This window comes from Nannospalax galili, unplaced genomic scaffold, assembly GCF_000622305.1.
Source record: "Nannospalax galili isolate Female #2095 unplaced genomic scaffold, S.galili_v1.0 scaffold879, whole genome shotgun sequence".
Lineage (NCBI taxonomy): Eukaryota > Metazoa > Chordata > Mammalia > Rodentia > Spalacidae > Nannospalax > Nannospalax galili.
Genome location: NW_008346261.1, coordinates 1,327,796 through 1,346,483, shown reverse-complemented (window position 1 = coordinate 1,346,483; position 18,688 = coordinate 1,327,796). Strand labels below are relative to the sequence as shown.

At 37.5% G+C, this 18,688-nt stretch overlaps 1 protein-coding gene across 1 annotated transcript in view; it reads left to right on the top strand.

Annotated features, from left to right (window-relative positions):
- Positions 1–18,688, top strand: part of Brip1 (BRCA1 interacting protein C-terminal helicase 1) — a 213,801-nt gene that overhangs the window by 48,664 nt on the left and 146,449 nt on the right. The window contains 3 exon segments of the mRNA XM_008842653.3: positions 2,032–2,322; positions 9,947–10,168; positions 13,012–13,211. Of these exon segments, the coding sequence (XP_008840875.1) occupies positions 2,032–2,322; positions 9,947–10,168; positions 13,012–13,211 (713 nt within the window).

The following is an 18,688-nucleotide window of genomic DNA, read 5'->3' as shown; positions in this document are numbered from 1 at the left end:
GCACCTGTGTATGTCTATGAAGTCATCGGGTAGATTTCATTGGTAATGTTTATCACCTCTACCAATTAACATGATGTAAATTTCCATGCTTCCTCCTCAAATAGTAAATTTTAAGTGAAATTAATTTTGAAAAGTGTTCCATCAAAAATTAAGTTTTCTAAGCCTTGAGAAATAACCAGTTTAATATATTACTTTTAGACTTAGATATAATGCACAGAGAACAAAATGATAAGTAGGCCCTAGCTTATTAACTTTAATAGTGTCACAAGGAAAATAAATAACATTATTGAGTAAAAAGTTTGAAAGTATGAAAAAGTAAACTAATTCTGCTACCTACAGCTACCTTAGTTTCTTAGTATGTTAATTAGTGAATGTGATCGCTACAAAGATCAAAAACAAATTCAATGAAAATAATCATGATAGAATTTGCATTCCATTTTCTCTGTGACCATAAGTTGTTAGATATTGCAACATATGTAACATAAACCACACTTCAGCTGTTTCCTGCTTCACTGTTGACAAGAGCCCCATTCATAACTCTTCTTTTTATCCTTTCAGTGAATAAGTAATTATTCAATAAAGAAGGCAGGGTATTTGGAACTGGCTATTTAATGTGGCAGCACTCTGTAATGAAATCTGCTGTTACTGGCAACCTGAGAAGGGAATGTAACAATTCCAGCACCACTGTAACTTTATCTGCTTTGACTGACTGTTTATTTGGCACATCAGTGGACCTTTTATCCTAGTGAGTGACAGCTCCAGAAGGGTCACATTTACATCCATTCTATCATGTATTGTAATATTTAATGGCGGACAAGGTTGAGCGAGACTAGGAGTAATTTGAACTTGCTTTTCCACTGAGTTGAGGCTAAAAGACAGCTTGATCCCCAGTATTGTGGTGTAACATGCTATGACTTAGCATTTGTTTATGAAGGCTAATCTTACTGATTACAATTTAAAAAAAAAGATAGTAGAAAGAGTGTTTGTTGTATAAAACTAAAACTTTCCAGTATAAATTCTTTTAAATTAGTGTGTTGCTTACCTTTTTTTCCTATCAGTGACTGTTTCACAGTATTTCTCTTAAATGAAGCTTCATTCTGTCTCATTTGGTGTAGAAATTGAAGCTTTGAAGGGAGTAGTTAAGTACCTGTTAGTTCTCATAGCATTAAACTTGTAAAAAGAAATTTTTTTGATAATTTGGAAGCAGGAGATACACAGGTAAATATTAGACTATATTCCTGATGTTCCATTATTGTATTTAAGGAGACATTTATATAACTATTTCATTTATGACACTGAATTACTGGTGAAATTATCTAGGAAAAACTTTCTTGGGTAGCAGTTTTACTGATGGCTTTGCATTTCATGCATGTAATTGGATTTCAGACATACTTGTTCTGTACTGGCAACCTGCTTTTACTGTCAAATGTTAATAATTTGCATTCATTTTCATACTTTTGCTAGAGAAGAATTTTCTTTACTTTGTAGTGATATTTAAGATTCAACTTGTTTGTATCTGTTCTTTGGTAGATCATATTTAAAATGCTTTCTTAAAACATTGATGTGGAATATTTGAGCTATACTATGAGAAACACTATCAGTTCTAAACATCAGTTTACATGAAACCTAAGAGAAATTGAAATCATCGTTCACATTTTCATATAATTTTAAAATATAATTCATGAAAGAGAAGATTAAGATATACTTAAAACATCTATATGCTATTAACAAGCCCAATAAACTCGTTATGATTTTCCAAAAAAAATAAAAATTTGGACTCAGAGTCAGTGTGGTATATTAGAAAGAATGCAGACGTCAGAGCATCATTTATACCTTTGAAAACATAGAAGGCTAACTTGTGTAAAGTATATAGTTTCTTCTTTAATGATGAATTTTTAGATACTATAATATCTAAAACTTTTTTATTTGGTCATTGTGATTTGTTACATACAGGTTGTGATTCCATGAGAGGTTTTGTAACATTTGCTTGGTAGTCCAGACATTGGTTATATTTTCTTTCCTTTGTTACAGCCCCCTGGCCCCTGTTCCTGGTGCTGTTGTTCTACTAAACAAGGAAATGGACAAGAGTCTTCAAATACTATTAAGAAGGATCATGCGGGACAATCCAAGAGACCCAAAATATATTTTGGGACACGCACACACAAGCAGATTGCTCAGATTACTAGAGAGCTCCGGAAGACCATGTACTCAGGGGTCCCGATGACTATTCTTTCCAGCAGGGATCATACTTGTGTTCATCCTGAAGTAGTTGGTAACTTCAACAGAAATGAAAAGTGCATGGAATTGCTGGATATGAAACATGTGAGTAAAGTTACTTTGATTTAGAGAAAAGAGGCTGAAAAGATTCAAGTTTCTTGATATATGCTTTATATGTACTTTTCTAGTGATCATCAAATAACATGAAAATCAAATTAATTGCTAATATTGGTATATTTTTGAAAAAACAATTTTACTGTAAGAAAATCATAATTCAAGTTAAAATAATAGATTTTGGTCCTAAAACTAGCAGATATTTAATTACATGACATTAATTTCTATTGTATTCTGATGTAATCTTCTTTCTTTTAAATCTCTCTACCAAAAATAGTTGTGTGGATTATGTCCTATAAGGAGATAAAAATGTTTTAAGAATAGAGTCTAATTAGATCTAATGAATGTATTTTACATATTTAAAAACTTCAAAATAACTTTAGGAAGAGCAAATTTTGAGTTTTTTAAAATTGAGAAATATGATTCTGATGTTATAAAGTGTTCTCTTTTAAAAATTCTATCAAGTTATTAACTTTAAAACAATGTCATAAATGGCTTAAAGATTTTCCAGGAAAATTGGAATGGTATAAGTAGAACAAAAGAAGTCTTTCTAACCAAAGACATGATTTTAAAATATTGTTTTAGGCCTTATTATTTTGAGAATCTGCTTTTAGTATAGTTATTTTGTCTAAAATTGAAGTCGCAAGAATGTATTTGTGTTGTCTTCAGAAATTATCTGTGACCCAGTATATGAAATGAAACAACAGTTTCTTCTGAAAGTTTTTCTGTGTCTTTAGTATTTTACCAAATATCCCAATATTTTCATTTCATTGATGTATCACTTCTCACCATATAATATGGAGAAATTTTGTGTTGTTTCTTTCTCAGTGTTTTATTTTAACAAGATTAGAGTTTACTAAGGCTTCATTTAGGCATGTTCAGGAGATATTTTAATAGCTGTTTAAACCTGATATAGTATAAGAGAAAGTGCAAGTGTTAAGGGGTTCCATTGGAAAAAACCCAAGTGATACTTTTAGAGCCAGGAAGAGAATATAGAATTATTCAATCAATACCATGTTGTCATTTCAGAGTCGTGTTAGTTTCTGTTTAAGTTCTTTCTATATAGTTGAAGAGTTCTAAGATCTTTTCATTGTATATGTTTTGAAAGACCTCAAGACCAGTTGAAAATGATAAAACACCCCCCCGCCCCAGAAAACCTCTTTATTATAAAACTACAAATATATTTAAGTAGACTTCTTTCCATGAGTGACTAACTGATCTGCTAAATTCCTCAAGTGCTTCCTGGTATTGTCATTGTATTTTTTTTTTAATCTTTTTTGTTTGTTATTGACAAAAATCATTGTGTATTTGTAGTAAATACATAGGTTAATAAAATACATGAAAGCAATTAAAAAGTTTAAGGCAGGACCTGGAGAGATAGCTCAGTGGTTTAAGAGCGCTGGCTCCTCTTGCAGAGGATCTAGGTTCAGTCCCAGCACCCACATGGCAACTAACTACTGTGCCAAACTCCAGTTCCAGGGGATCTGATGCTCTCCTCTGGTTTCTCCAAGCACTGAATGCATGGGTGTACTTACATACATGCAGGCAAAACACGCATACACATAAAATAAATACAATTTTTTTTAAAAAAATTAAAGTTTAAAGCAAATAGTTTCATTTTGTGTAATCTTCTAGAATCCTGCAATCACTGTTTTTGATTTATCTTTATTCTAATAAGTTTGAATTGCATAAAAATGATTATGATGCTCAGAACTTTTTTTTTTTTTTTTTGGTGTTTTTTGAGACAAGGTCTCCCTGTAGTCCCACCTGGCCTAGAACTCGCTGTGTAGACCAGGCTGGCCTTGAACTCACAGAGATCCGCTTGCCTCTTCCTCCCAAATGCTGGGATTAAAGGTGTGCACCACGATGCCTGGCCTGGTCAGAACTTTTAAAAAATATTTATTATTTATTATTATTATGTGTATGAGTGTATTGCCTGCATGTATGCAAATTTACCGTGTTATGCAGTGCCCATAGAGGTCAGAATAGGACATTGGATCCCCTGGAACTGGAGTTATAGATAGTTGTTAGCTGCCATGTGGGTGCTGGGAATCAAACCCAGGTCCTCTGCATGAGCAGCCAGTGCTCTTAAGGGCTGAGCCATTTCTCCAGTCCTGGTGCTCAGAACTTTTCATTTGCTTGAAATGAATAAGTATTTTATTTTTAATATTAGTGATATAAATAAATGAAGATGCTTGCTTGTGGTTTGCTTTGACTTAATTCTGCCTGGAATGCTTACTTACCCCCTGGGTATACAGGAGCATTCTTTTTCTTGTTCCTAAGTCCTTTGAGTAATTTGGTATTGTAATGAGGGCCAATTACAAAGTTACCTTAGGTGTCTGTGCTTACTGTGGCTGATTTACCAAAGTGAAATGATAAATAGATAACTGACACTTGAATGAAAAGGGTTTAAAGTGTGATAACACACCAGCACCAGCAGACAGACTCCGTTCTGGGTTCTGTTACACAGGTAAAATGGATGAGCTTTTGGCTTCATTATCAGCCTGCACAGGGCTGTCATTCTGAGAGCCCTGAAAGTGTGAACTTTCTGATCTGAATGCACAGGTGTTTTTGTTCACTCTTTCTTTATTAAAGAAACACACTGGAATGGTCTGTGCTTCTCTGTTAAAGTTAATTTTTGTTTCAAATAAGGGAAAATAATTTTCAGCTGAATCAGAAATGTCACTTTTAAAAGATTTTTTACTTTTTTATTTTATTTTATGTGTATGTGTGTATTGCCTGCATGTAGGTAAGTGCACCCGTGTCGTGCAATGCCTGCAGAGGTCAGAAGAGACTGTTGGATTCCCTGGGACTGGAGTTACGGACAGTTGTTAGCTGCCATGTGGGTGCTGGGATTTGAACCCGGGTCTTCTGCAAGAACAACTAGTGTTGTTCCATCTCTCTAGCCCCTTAAAAGATTTTTTAAAAAATATTTTATTTAATTTAATTTTGTGTGTATGAGTGTTTTGCCTGTAAGTCCATCCGTGTTGTGAAATGCTCATGGAGGTCAGAAGAGGGCATCAGATCCCCTGGAACTGGAGTTAGAGATGGTTGTTAGCCACCATGTATGTTTGGGAATTGAACCCAGGTCCTCTTCAGGAACAGCCAGTGTTCTTAACTATTGAGCCATCTCTTCAGCCCTTAAAGGAAGTTTTAAATACATAATTATCTGATTTAAAAAAATTCAAATGTAGTGCCAGGCATGGCGACACACACTTTTAATTCCAGCACTTGGGAGGCAGAGGCAGGTGGATCTCTGTGAGATTGGTGCTACAGGGAGACCCTGTCTCAAAAAAAAAAAAAAAAAAAGAATCGAATGTAGCTTAGCATGTAAAAATTGAATAATTCAATAGTCATAGGTTCTGAGAAGACGTTAGTAATTATTTGGTATAAAGATTAGCTTTCATAAATCTATGCAAGATGTTTAGAATGAAGAAATGGTAAACATCATATTAATGTGAATATGTATCAGAGAGCTGACTGGCACATCTACCTGTCTCAGGGTTCTACAGTCACAGAGTTTCAGAGCTGGAAGGAATCTTAGAGGTAGTATTGTCAGTGAGTCAGAAGGAATCTCTTTTTTTTTAAGATTTATTTATTATGTTTTTTAATTTATGTGTATGTGTGTGAGCTGGGTGCATGCAGGTGATTGTTAACCAACTGGTAAGTGCTGGAAACCAAACCTACGACTTCTGCAAGAGCAATAAATGCTCCTGACCAAGAACCATCTCTGGCCCCTCAGAAGGAATCTTAAAAGGCTTCTGGTTTGTCTACTCTTCTGATGCTTAGTCACATGAGAAAAATGGCCCTAAAGTAATTTCCTGCCCAGACAGGAAATTAGCAAAAAAGTTCAGAAGCCAGAACCCATTTTCTAACTTCTAAACCATTGCTATTTTGATTGCATTAGAAAGAAAACCAAAAACATTAAAGAATGGTGAAATTGAAACAGTATCAAGGCTTAAAAACATAGTAGATATTAGGCAAATAAGTGAAAATGAAGTAGAAAGTGAACTAAATAAATAAGAGTTAGATGAACAGTACTTCCTAGTTAATTTTAACTTTGGAGAAGTACATAGCTTCTCTGATACCTCTGATTGGAGAGTCAGGACTACTTTTCAACTGCTCACTTTTTGTCTTTTTATTTGCTTGCATGCTTTTGTAGGTTGTAAACTCTTTATGGTTTGATCTATTTCTAGCAATTTGTAGGCATGTTAGAGTATATAATGTATGTTTGAATGTGTGTGCATGCACATGTGTGTACAAGTGTGCCTGCACATGTGTGTGAGGTCAGAGGTCAATCTCAGATGTTGCCTTGGGTGCTGTGTACCTTGTTATTTGAAATGGGGTCCCTCACTGGCCTGGAACTTACTTATTAGGCCAGGCTGGCTGCCCAGAGACCTCCAGGGGCCTGCTTGTCTCTGCTTCCCCAGTGCAGGGATTGCAGGCACACACTACCATTCCTGGCTTCTTCACGTGTGTTCTGGACTTGAAATCAGATCTTAATGCTTGCATCACAAGCATTACTGACCCTAGTGCCGTATGTAAGTTGTAAAAACAAAAGACTTTTTGGATTAAATATATAAGATGTACATATATAAATAGATAAAATGCAGACATGTATATATTTTCACTTATTAAGGATGTCAGAAAAGAGAAATTTTTTGGTGAATTTCATACTATATATTTTTTTGGACATATTTTTATCATATTTGGATCCCCTCCCATATCTGCACCCCTCTTTCAAATCCTTACATCAAATTTCTATAATATATGGTCTAGATACTATAGCAGTGCTTTTCAAAAAAAAATAAACATTCATTATAATCTTTTTCCCCTTTTTAAACTGATTTTTTAATAATTTTCATGCAATATATTTTGATCATATTTAGATCCCCTCCCTTATCCACCCTTACTACCCCATCCATCAGTTGCTAGTAGTTCCTCAGATAGGGTTGGGGTTTCTTTTTTAAAAATATTTTATTTTATATGTATGAGTATATTGCTTGCATGTATGTAAATGCACCTGTGTTGTGCAGTGCATGCAAAGGTCAGAAGAGAGTGTCAGATCTCTTGGAGCTGGAGTTATAGATGGTTGTTAGCCACCATGCAGGTGCTAGGAATCAAACCTGGGTCCTCTGCAAGAGCAGCCAGTGCTCTTAACCACTGAGCCATCTCTCCAGCCCCAGGGTTGGAGTTTCTTACCCACTTCCCCAAGTCTATGTTGGGATTTTTGTCTGGGTTGAGCTTACGTGGGACTTGTTCATGTTGTCAGCGTTGCTGTGAGTTTATGAGTTGCCTGGAAAACTCTTGTTTTCTGAGGTCAATCACCTGCTCTGTCTCTTACAATCGTTCCTCCCCATCTTTTGTAATGATTCCTGATTCTTGGCAGGCAAAAGTTTGATATAGGTGTCCGATTCAGGGATAAGCAGTCTGCAGCCTCTTGTTCTCTTTATGTTGGCCAGTTGTGGTTCTTTGTGTTAATCACTATCTGCTGTATAAAGGTGCATCTCTGCTGAGAATTGAAAGATACATTAATCTATGTGGTATAATAGTAAGTCATTAGAAATCAGTTTGATATTATATCTGTTTAATAGAATAGTTGTAGTAGGCTTTTTCCCATGACCTGTGGGGTGTCTAGCCTCAGGCTCCTCGACCTAATATCAGTGTCAGGTATGGGCTCTATCCTATGAAGTGGATCTTTAATCCAGTTAGAAAGTAGTCGGTTACTACTATAATATTTGTGTTGTTATTACACAAGTAAGCATATCTTCCAGGCCAGTTGTTTTAGCTCGCAGCTGGGTAAGGTTCATGCAAAATTTTCTCTTTAGGTATCTTACATTGCACCTTCCAACACTCTGAAAGCTAGGCAGTAGAGAGGAATTTTTGAAGTCAGCACCAGTTTGATTTCTTCTTGTTTGTTCTACAGTTCATGTTTGTCTTCAGTAGTAAGGTCTCTTGAAATTCTGGTAGGTAACCAAGAGCAAAGGTAGTGGTCAGTATTTCTGAGGGTCTGTGGGACACCTGGTCAACATCTTCAAGAGAGGGAGTCTATTCCTGACATTGGGCTTTTACTTTGCAAGCCTATGGTATCTAGTAGGGGCAGTGTCCTTCTGTTATAAGGTAACTCCTTTTTTTTTTTTTTTTTTTTTTTTTGAGACGGGGTCTCCCTGTAGCCCCAGCTGTCTTGGAACTCACTATGTAGACAAGGCTGGCCTCGAGCTCACAAAGATCCGCCTGCCTCTGCCTCCCAAGTGCTGGGATTAAAGGTGTGCACCACCATGCCCGGCCTTAAAGTAACTCCTTTTAACTCATAAAGAGAAATACTTATCTTTCCTTCCTTGTTTCCTTCCTTTCAGTACTGTCACATTATTCGAAATTGAAAGGGGACAAGAGAGTCTATAGAAGTTTTCTCTCCTATGCCTAAATCATTCTTAAAAGCAACCAGTGGCTGGGCGTGGTGGTGCACGCCTTTAATCCCAAGCACTCAGGAGGCAGAGGCAGGTGGATCTCTGTGAGTTCAAGGCCAGCCTGATCTACATAGTGAGTTCCAGGACAGCTGGGGCTACTGCGAGACCCTGTCTCAAAAAAAGACCGAAAAAAAAAAAAGCAACCGGTGATACTCTTTGTTTATCCTTTAGAAGCACTTTGTGCCTAATGTCACAGCCACAACAAGTGTAACTAAAAGTATTTTTCTTGGGGCTGGAGAGATGATTCAGTGGTTAAGAGGACTGGTTGGTCTTGCAGAAGACCTGGATTCAAATCCCATCACCCACATGGCTGCTAACAATTGTCCATAGCTCCAGTTCCAGGTGATCTAATGCCCTCTTCTATCCTCCATGGGCACTGTACAACACAGGTGTACTTACATGTATGCAGGCATAACACTCATACACATAAAATGAAAATAAATTAAAATTTTTTTTCTCAAGAATATTTGGATCATCTTGAGCTCTCTCTAATTTAATCAGTTGCTATATTTTCTTTAAAATGGTTGCAAGTGTGGCCTATGATTCCAATTACTTGGGAGGATAAGGCAGGGGGCTCACTTGAGCCCTGGAGTTTGACGTAGGTTTGGGCAACATAATGAAACCCCTGTGTCTCTGGAAGAAAAAGTAAGATTGTGACTATAAATATAGTATAATTTGTTTTCTTTATAAAATATTTTGGGTTTATGGGGCTGGAGAGATGGCTCAGTGGTTAAGAGCACTGGCTGGTCTTGCAGAGGACCCAGGTTCAAATCCCAGCACCCAGATGGCAGCTAACAACCATCCATTACTCCTGTTCTGGGGATATGATGCCCTCTTCTGACCTCCAAGGGCATTGCATGACACGGGTTCACTTACATGCATGTAGCCAATACACTCATACACATAAAATAATAAAAATAAGTAAATAAAATATTAAAAAAATATATTTTGGATTTAATACTTTTTCTTAAAATTCTGAGATAGTTTGCCAGGCTTTGTGGTACTTGCTTTTAATCCCAGGTAGAAGCAGGCAGATCATTGTGAGATGAGGCAGCCTGGGATGCCAAGTTCCAGGCCAGCTAATCTGAGATAATCTTTATTCTATTCCTAAATTGGTTCACATTTTGGTTATATGTGTTTGTTTTTAGGGAAAATCCTGCTATTTTTATCATGGTGTTTATAAAATTGGTAATCAACAAACACTACAGAACCTTCAAGGAATGTGCAAAGCCTGGGATATTGAAGAACTTATCAGCCTAGGAAGAAAGCTGAAGGCGTGCCCCTATTACACTGCTCGAGAACTCATGGAAGGTGCGGACATAATATTTTGTCCCTACAACTACCTTCTAGATGCACAAATAAGAGAAAGTGTGAGTATATATAAAATTAGAAGAACTTATTCTCTCTTACTGGAATATAAATAATGTAAAGCTTTTAGACGCTTTTATGCCTTTTCTTCCTTTGTATTGAATTTATGTAAATTTATATAAACATTATAGTGCTGAAAGCATATTTTAAGGTTAATTAAGAGGTGAATTTTAGACCTTGTCATTTTAATTTCCAAGGTAATCAACAACTTTAAGGCCCTAAGTGACTGAAATGGAACTGCAGTGTGTTCCTCAACCTTGATTAGAGTGACTTTGGGACTGGGGGAGTCCTTGTTGTGGTGGGCTACCCTGTGCATTGTGAGATGTTTGTGGTGTCCCTGGTTTTATCTGAGATGCCAATAGAATCCTCACAATTGTGACCATCAGAAGTACCTCTAGACATTGCCAAATATCCCCTGTGGAGCAAAATTGTCCCCATTTTAGGCCACATATAGCCATGTTCTCTCTCTGTGAATAATTCAAAATAATTATTTTAAAACATTTTTCTGAAAAAGGCATATTTTGAAGTACTTATGTTAGGAGAATATGTACTATGAAATTATGCTTTGTGAGTTTTTGAGTAGTGAACTTCGGGTTTTATTTATTTTCCTGGTTCTTAGAGACATCCAATTTTTATAGCCCAGGGCAAAAAATAATAGTTTGATGTAGCCAATTGTTACTGCTTTCTTTAGGTCTAACTATGTAGTTCATATTAGCTTTCTATATCTTTCTTTTCTGGGTCATTTTTGTTTGTTTGTTCTTTGAGACAGGGTCTCATGTAGCCTAGGTTAGCCTTGAACTTGATTATGTAGCTGGGATGACCTTGAACCTCTGATTATCTTGCCTCTACGTCCTAAGTGCTGGGGTTGTAGGTGTATGCCTCCATGCCTAGTTTTATTTGGTGCCAGCAATCAAACCTAGGGCTTCATGCATGCTAGGTAAGTACTCTACCAACCTAGCTACATCCTAAGCCCGTTTTCTGTATTTTTCCTTTCTTATAGGTGAATCCCACCCCAGCTTTCTAGTTCTTTAAGTTCAGAATTAATGGCCATTATATTTACTGGCCTACCTCTTATTAGTTATCTCTTAATCAGGCATTGAATATATCAGTGCTAGTGAGGTTAGTCTTCATAATGTTACCTTTTTTTTTTTTTTTTTTTGGTCTTTTTGAGACAGGGTCTCCCTGTAGCACCAGTTGACCTGAACTGGACCTTGCTATGTAGACCAGGCTGGCCTTGAACTCACAGAGATCCACCTGCCTCTGCCTCCAGAGTGCTGGGATTAAAGGTGTGTGCCACCATGCCCAGCTATAATGTTACTTTTGTTATATCCTTCTCCCCTACTTAAAATTTTATTGTTCCCATTGCTCTGAGATAACATCTTTTCATATTCAAGATACTTAGTAGTTTGACATAGAACTGCTATTTCAGCCTTCTTTACTAAAGCTCCCTATATCAACTCTTCAAATGTGTCTCGTAGTCCCCAGAGGGTGCCTATGTTTCTGCTTTTCATTACAACTCTGCGGTAAAGCACTGCCTTTTTTTTTTTTTTGGTACAAATCTAAATCTTAACCTTTCAAACTTTGGTCTGTTTCTGTTCTTCTGTGGTTCTTTCCAGTTATTTTCAGACCTGTATATATTATTACTTTCTCAAAATAAGTCATTGGTAAATGCGTTAAATGCATTTTTTTTTTTTTATTAGTCAGGATTCCCACTTGGAAGCTACATAAACCTAACTTGCAAAGAGCTTAAGAAGAAATGCTTGAGTCTTTCCTCTGTATGATGGCTTTATTCTTAGGCAAGTTTTTTTTTTGTTGTTGTTGTTGTTGTTGTGGGCCAAGGATAACCACAAGCTGTTTGCTAATATGGAGGAAAGAGCACGACCTCATATTAATACCCTCCAGTTTCTCTGTTGGCCGAGAAAGCTTGGATGGCATGTCCATTCGTGAATCACGACCACAGAAGATTAGAATACTTTATTGAACTGGTGAGCCTGGTTATAAGCTTTACCTCTGTTGTGAGAATGATGGTGTCTCTTGATTTACAGATTAGGTCCTCCAGCATCACATTGGAGAAGAGCAGTGTTCAAAATGAAGAGTTGTAGGCCAGATTAAAATGAAATAGATGTGTACTATGACACTACATTGTTAGTATTTGGGGAATCATTTGAATCTGCATTCTTGTTTTACTTTTTTAAAGGTTCTCTATTCAGGAATGGGGATATAGCTCATTTTTTAAGAGTGCTTGCCTGTGCATGAAGCCTGGGGCTTAAACCCCAAGAATTAAAAGTGTTTTGTAATTGGCTTTAAAATATATTGAAAGCCCCATCAATGTAGAACTTTTTTTTAATGTGTCTGCGTGTATTGCCTGCATGTAGGTAAGTGCACATGTGTTGTCCAATGCCCGCAGAGGACAGAAGAGGCTGTCAGATCCCCTGGAACTGGAGTTACAGACAGTTGTTAGCTGCCATGTGGGTGCTGGGATTCGAACCCGGGTCTTCTGCAAGAACAGCCAGTGCTCTTAACCACTGAGCCATCTATCTCTCCAGCCCCTCAATGTAGAATTTTATCCCCTTCTGTATAGTCATTGGTACTTTGATCCATGCTCACTTAATTGGAATATTTTCATTGATAGATTTGCCAAGTGTTTTCAGAGTGAAAAATGGCTAACTGGTATTTGGTTGGTATTTGGTGCTTGCAATATTACTTTAAGGCCTGAGAATCAGTTCCTTATGTAAGTTGACTACTAATATTGGCCTGTAGTGTGAATTTTTAAATGAAATCTTTTTTCTGCTTCTTTAAATACATTTTACCAAACATTTTAAAGGAAAATTGTCTTATCTTACAGATGGATATAAAGCTGAAAGAACAGGTTGTCATTTTAGATGAAGCTCATAACATTGAAGAATGTGCTCGGGAATCAGCAAGTTACAGTGTAACAGAAGTTCAGCTTCGGTTTGCTCGGGATGAACTAGATAGTTTGGTCAACAGTAATGTAAGGAAGAAAAACCATGAACCCCTACGAGATATGTGCCATAACCTCATTAAGTAAGAGTTTTTATTGTATTTGTACATTTTTATTGTATTTAATATATTTGTATTGACTTTGTACTAAAGACATGGTTTATTATGTCAGGACATTTAAAAAAATAATTTATTGAGAATTTCATACATGCATATAAAGTGTTTTGATCAAATCCATGCCCACTCCCTCCCCTCCAACTCCTCCCATATCTCCCCATCAAGTTTTTCTGATAACCTCATGTACTCTTTCTTCTTTTTTCTTTTATGAGGCCTTTTGCTACTCTAACATTCCCCCCTCTGAAGAGGTAACCCTAAAATCTTTTAAGGATTAGATAGATACTTTCGACATTTTTGGCCTTTGGAATGGAGTATGTTGCCAAGAGGCCCAAGGACATTTTTACTTTTAGCCAAGAAACTGGCTACCTTTCTTTGGGGTCTTTTTATCCTAACTGCCTAGCCAATTCCTACCTCCTATTCTTATCATACCATCCTCTGAAGAGGTTACCCAACTTGCAGATAAGGATGCAGACTGCTCTGGCTTCTTCCATGCAGAACAGGGATGCAGGGTGAGGCAATTTGGGTCTATCTAAATTGCATAACTCTTATCTGTAAGGGGAAAAGAAAGTTCTTGACTGGTGAATAGGAGATGTGAAGAAGTAAAGGCAAGAGTAATTAGCATTACAAGTTCTAGACAGGGATCTAGAAAAAAGTCAGAATAGGGCAAGTTTCAAATGTTCATATGAGAGTCCATTGGAATTTCTTGACAAGGGCTTCCAAACACATCCCTCTATTGGGTTCCTCCTCATTTTTCTTTTGTCTGCCAAGGCTGGACTCAAGAGTGATGGATTTAGGATTTGCTTTCAGGCACTTTGCTTTTTTTGTTGTTGTTGTTTTTTTCTGATGGGATTGCATTTATTCAAGGGGCACAGCATGGGACAAAGCCTTCCTGCATGATGGAAGCAACTGTGCTGTGAATCAGGAGAGTTAGTGATCATATAGCGGCTAGGGCATGAGGAAACGACTGGGGTCCGCTTGCAGCTGCAGGTGTCTCCAATGTTTCATCTTCTGGGGTCCCTTGCTCAAGCCTGCTTTCAGGCACTTTGATAACATCACATGGGGGCAGGATCCAGGTGCTCTCAGGCGGACCTCTGAGTTTTCAGCCCCTATTCCAAAGGAAGGATGGAACAGGCACCATGTCAGGGCATTTTAAAGTTAGTAAACTTTGAGGGTTGGAGAGATGGCTTAGTGATTAACAGTGTGTGCTGCTCTTCAGAGGACCTAAGTTCAGTTCCTGGTACCCATGTTGGGTGGCTCACAACTGCCTGTAACTTCAGCTCCAGGGGATCAGATGTTCTCTTCTGACCTCTGCAGATACCTGCACATATGTAGAGCACGCACACACAGACCCAAACACATACACATAAGTAAGTAAGTAAGTAAGTAAATAAATAAATAAATAAATAAATAAATAAATAAATAAATAAAGTTGGTAAACTTTGATTGTCCAGGCTGTTTGGGAAATGGGTTGTTTCTTACCAGTTAAATTTTCTTTAAAGCTAGTCAAGCCAGTTGTGGTGGCACACACCTTTAATCCCAGCACCCAGGAGTTGGAAGCAGGGAAAATCTCTGAGATGGAGGCCAGCCTGGTCTACATAGGGTGTTCTAGGCCAGCTGGGGCTACAGGGAGACCCTGTCTCAAAAAAACAAAAGAAGCTAATGAAACTTTTTGTCTGATTCAAAAATATATAATGAAGGTAATTGATTTTAAAAGTCAGTAATTCTGAGACTCCATTTCCAGTTTATCAGGATAATTGAATAACCCCATAGCATGTTTATAGGATATAGAACAGAAACTAATTTTTTTATATTTATATATTTTAAAAATTTGAAAAAAATTCAAAAGGGGGTTGCTGGAGAGGTGACTCAGCAGTTAAGAGCACTGGCAGATCCTCTTGAAGAGGATCCAGGTTCAGTTCTCAGCACCCACATGGTAGCTAACAACTGTTTTTAACTCCATAGTTCCAGAGAATCTGATGCCCTCTTCTGACTTCAGTGGGCATTGTACACACATCGTGCACTTACATATTTGCAAGCAGAACACTCATACACATAAAAAATAATATTATGAATAATTGCTTTATTGCCTTTCCCCCCCATAGTAGTACAATTTTGGTATGGTGCATTTTAATTAAGAGAGGTTTCAGTACTTTAAAATAACAGATTTAGTAAAATTGATTTATTAAAATTTATGTTAAGAGCCAGGCATGGTGGCGCACACCTTTAATCCCAGCACTCGGGAGGCAGAGGCAGGTGGATCTCTGAGTTCAAGGCCAGCCTGGTCTACATAGTGAGTTCCAGGACAGCTGGGGCTAGAGGGAGAGCCTGTCTCAAAAAGACCAAAAAAAAAAAAAAAAAGAAAATTTACATTAAGAGACTGGAGAGTTGGCTCAGTGGTTAAGAGCACTGGCTTCTTTTGCATATACCAGGGTTTGACTTCCAGCACCTACGTGTGGGAAACAACAATCCATAACTCTAGTTCAAGGGATCCAACACCCTCTTCTGGCTTTCTGAGGCATTGCGTGGCACAGGTGCACTTACATACATGCAGGCAAAACGTTCTAACGTTAAATAAAAGTAAATTTAAAAAATTAAAAACTTTGCATTAATTTCTCTGTCATACTTTGTTATTGTCTAGAATCATGTTATCTCAGAAAACATCTGGTTCTGTTTCATTCCATATACTGTGGCATTTTTCTATTTCATTATGTACAATTAAAAATTTAAATGTTGTACAGTCACATTGTTTGAACATAAAATCTGTGCTTCCTTAGTAAGAGCCTTTTTTCATCCATACCTTCCCTGCTTTGTTCTTTCTCCTAAACAAGGCTATTCAGAGCTTATTTATGTCTGTGAGTCAGCATGGATACATCATCTTTGTTCTCATTTTTTTGCCCAAATGATGGCATACTGTACATACTGTTTATGCACCTGACTCTTCATTTGAGGTGTATTTTGTTGTTGCTTGTTGCATGGGAAAGTGCGTCCGCCGCCCCTTCACTCTTCCAGTGCTGGGTGCTGTCTCCCGGCTCCGCTCCTCTGCTTGCTCGGATGCCGCGGGCACCGCCTCCTGGGCGCTGCCTCTGATCACATGGGTACCGTCTTCGCTCTTCGCTACTTCTGCCCGGTCCTGGACCCTAGGGCTGTTGAGGAGACTGTGTCAGCGGAGCCGAATTCAAACACAGGAGCCCAGGTTCATTGACACAGATCCGGTTTATTGCAGAAGGGCACACGCTTATACAGGGGTAGGGGTCCAATCAAGAAGTTACAACTTAGATCTTTGGCAGGGCTGTGTCCTATCATGACATCGCCAGCCAGACTCCTCATTAGCATAATGGGTTTTAAGTTACTTAGGTTCGGGTTTCCTTATAGAGCCTGGTTTCCTGGGAACCACGTGACCTAGGCTGTCTAAGTGCTGCAATTTGGGGTCTCAAGGGTGGTGATTAGGGAGTGGCGAGCTCTAGGCATCAGTCTCATGATCTGCCAATGGGAGCAAATGTCACAAGGTGTTCCTTGTGGCTCCAGCGGTTGGGCCTTTGCCTTGGGCCTGCTGTATGGCTGTCAATAAGACTTTTACCCTAGGCTCAAGCCTGTCTCCCACAGGAAAGTGGTATCAGAGTAATTTTCATTTAATTTCTCTCAAAATGAATGGAATTAAACATCTTTAAGGACCATTTATAGGTTCCTTTTGTATGAACTATTTGTTGACATCTTTTCTTCTTATTGTTACAATTCTTTTTCTCTTTGGTGTATTAAAGCTCTTCGTATAATAAAGTTCTGTCCTTCCACCTTTACATGGCTTTTGAGATCAAACTTGGGCTCTCGGACTTGCATGATCAATCAAGCAGGCACCTTTATTAGCTTGCCTGTCTTGTTTGCAATTTTTTCTTCCAGGTAGAATTTTCTCATTTTCACTTCTTGGCATAACTTGTAGCCTGTGGTTGATGATTCTCTTTTTCATTTTACACTCCTCCTTCATCCATCCTAGTGTTGCTTTTCTTGTCAGGGCACCAGTGATCTGTCACCAAAGCCAATGACTCTTTTCTGTTATCTTTTAGCAAGGTTGGGAGTTGCTGCTGATCAGCCTCCTTGAAAAGCATTTTCAAAAATTTTATTATTAGTATTGTGTGTATATGCATGCATGCACATATGGGCATGCCATGACATGTATATGGAGGTCAGAAGACAACTTTTTTCTTTATTATTTTTATTCTGTGTATATTAGTAAATTACTTGCGTGTATATAAGTGCACCTATGTCATGCAATGCCTATGAAGATCAGAAGAGGGCATTGGATTCCCTGGGAACTGGAGTTACAGATGGTTGTTAGCTGCTGTGTGGGTGCTGGGAATTGAACCTGGGTCCTTTGCAAGAGCAGCCAGTATTCTTAACCATTGAGCCATCTCTCAGCCCTCAGAGAACAACTTTTTTTTCCCCAGTTAATTATTTATTTAATAACCACATACTTAGAAGAAGCATTTCATTACAACAGCATTGACATATTCAATAACAATTCTCAGAGCTAAGATATATCTCTTTCAAAATTGACTGTAAATTTTTAGGTTCACAGTTGAATTAATACAGTTATACAATATTGAACTCTGTATAAAGCCCATAAGACATAAAATTGAATGAGGTTTTAACCTTTAAGAAACATCTGCATTTCATTTTAAAATATATTGTTTCATACAGAAAACAATATCATTTTTAATGCTACCAACACTTAGATGTTTGCATATGCATCTCTAATCTCTATGTACCTGAGTATTACTAGTCAGAGTCGGTTACTTTCTGAGATCCTTGGCACCTGAGCATGGATATAAGGTCATCAGGTAGATTTTAATGGTAGTATTTTTCACCTCTACTAATTAACATGAACAGTCGGTTACTTTCTGAGCTCCTTGGCATCTGAGCATGGATATAAAGTCATCAGGTAGATTTCAATGGTAATGATTTTCACATCTACTAATTCTTCTTACTATTTTTTAATCATTATTTTTAAAATTTTTAATAACTACATGATTAAAAGAAGCATTTTACTACAGATTTAATATATTCAATAACACACGCCAGAGCAAGAGTGCATCTCTTTCACAAGTGAGTGCAAGTTTCTAGGTTTACAGTTGCGTTAATACAGTTATACAGTATTGAAGTCAGTATAAGCTTTATAAGACATAAAATTGAATGAGTTTCTAACCCTCAAAAGAGATCTCCATTTCATTCTAAATTATAGTTTCTTACAGAAAGACTCATTGTTTTTGCTACTAACACTGAGACGTTGGTGCATAGTGTTTCCATGATATTTCTTTATTTTGCTTGCAGTTCTCAGGATATGACCAAGGGTGTTGAGAATATCAGACAAACACTATACCATGGAGCTAAATCCTCATCCTGCTGTCATCATTTTTTAAGTACCCTCTATTTGTCTCTGTCTTATGGTTTGA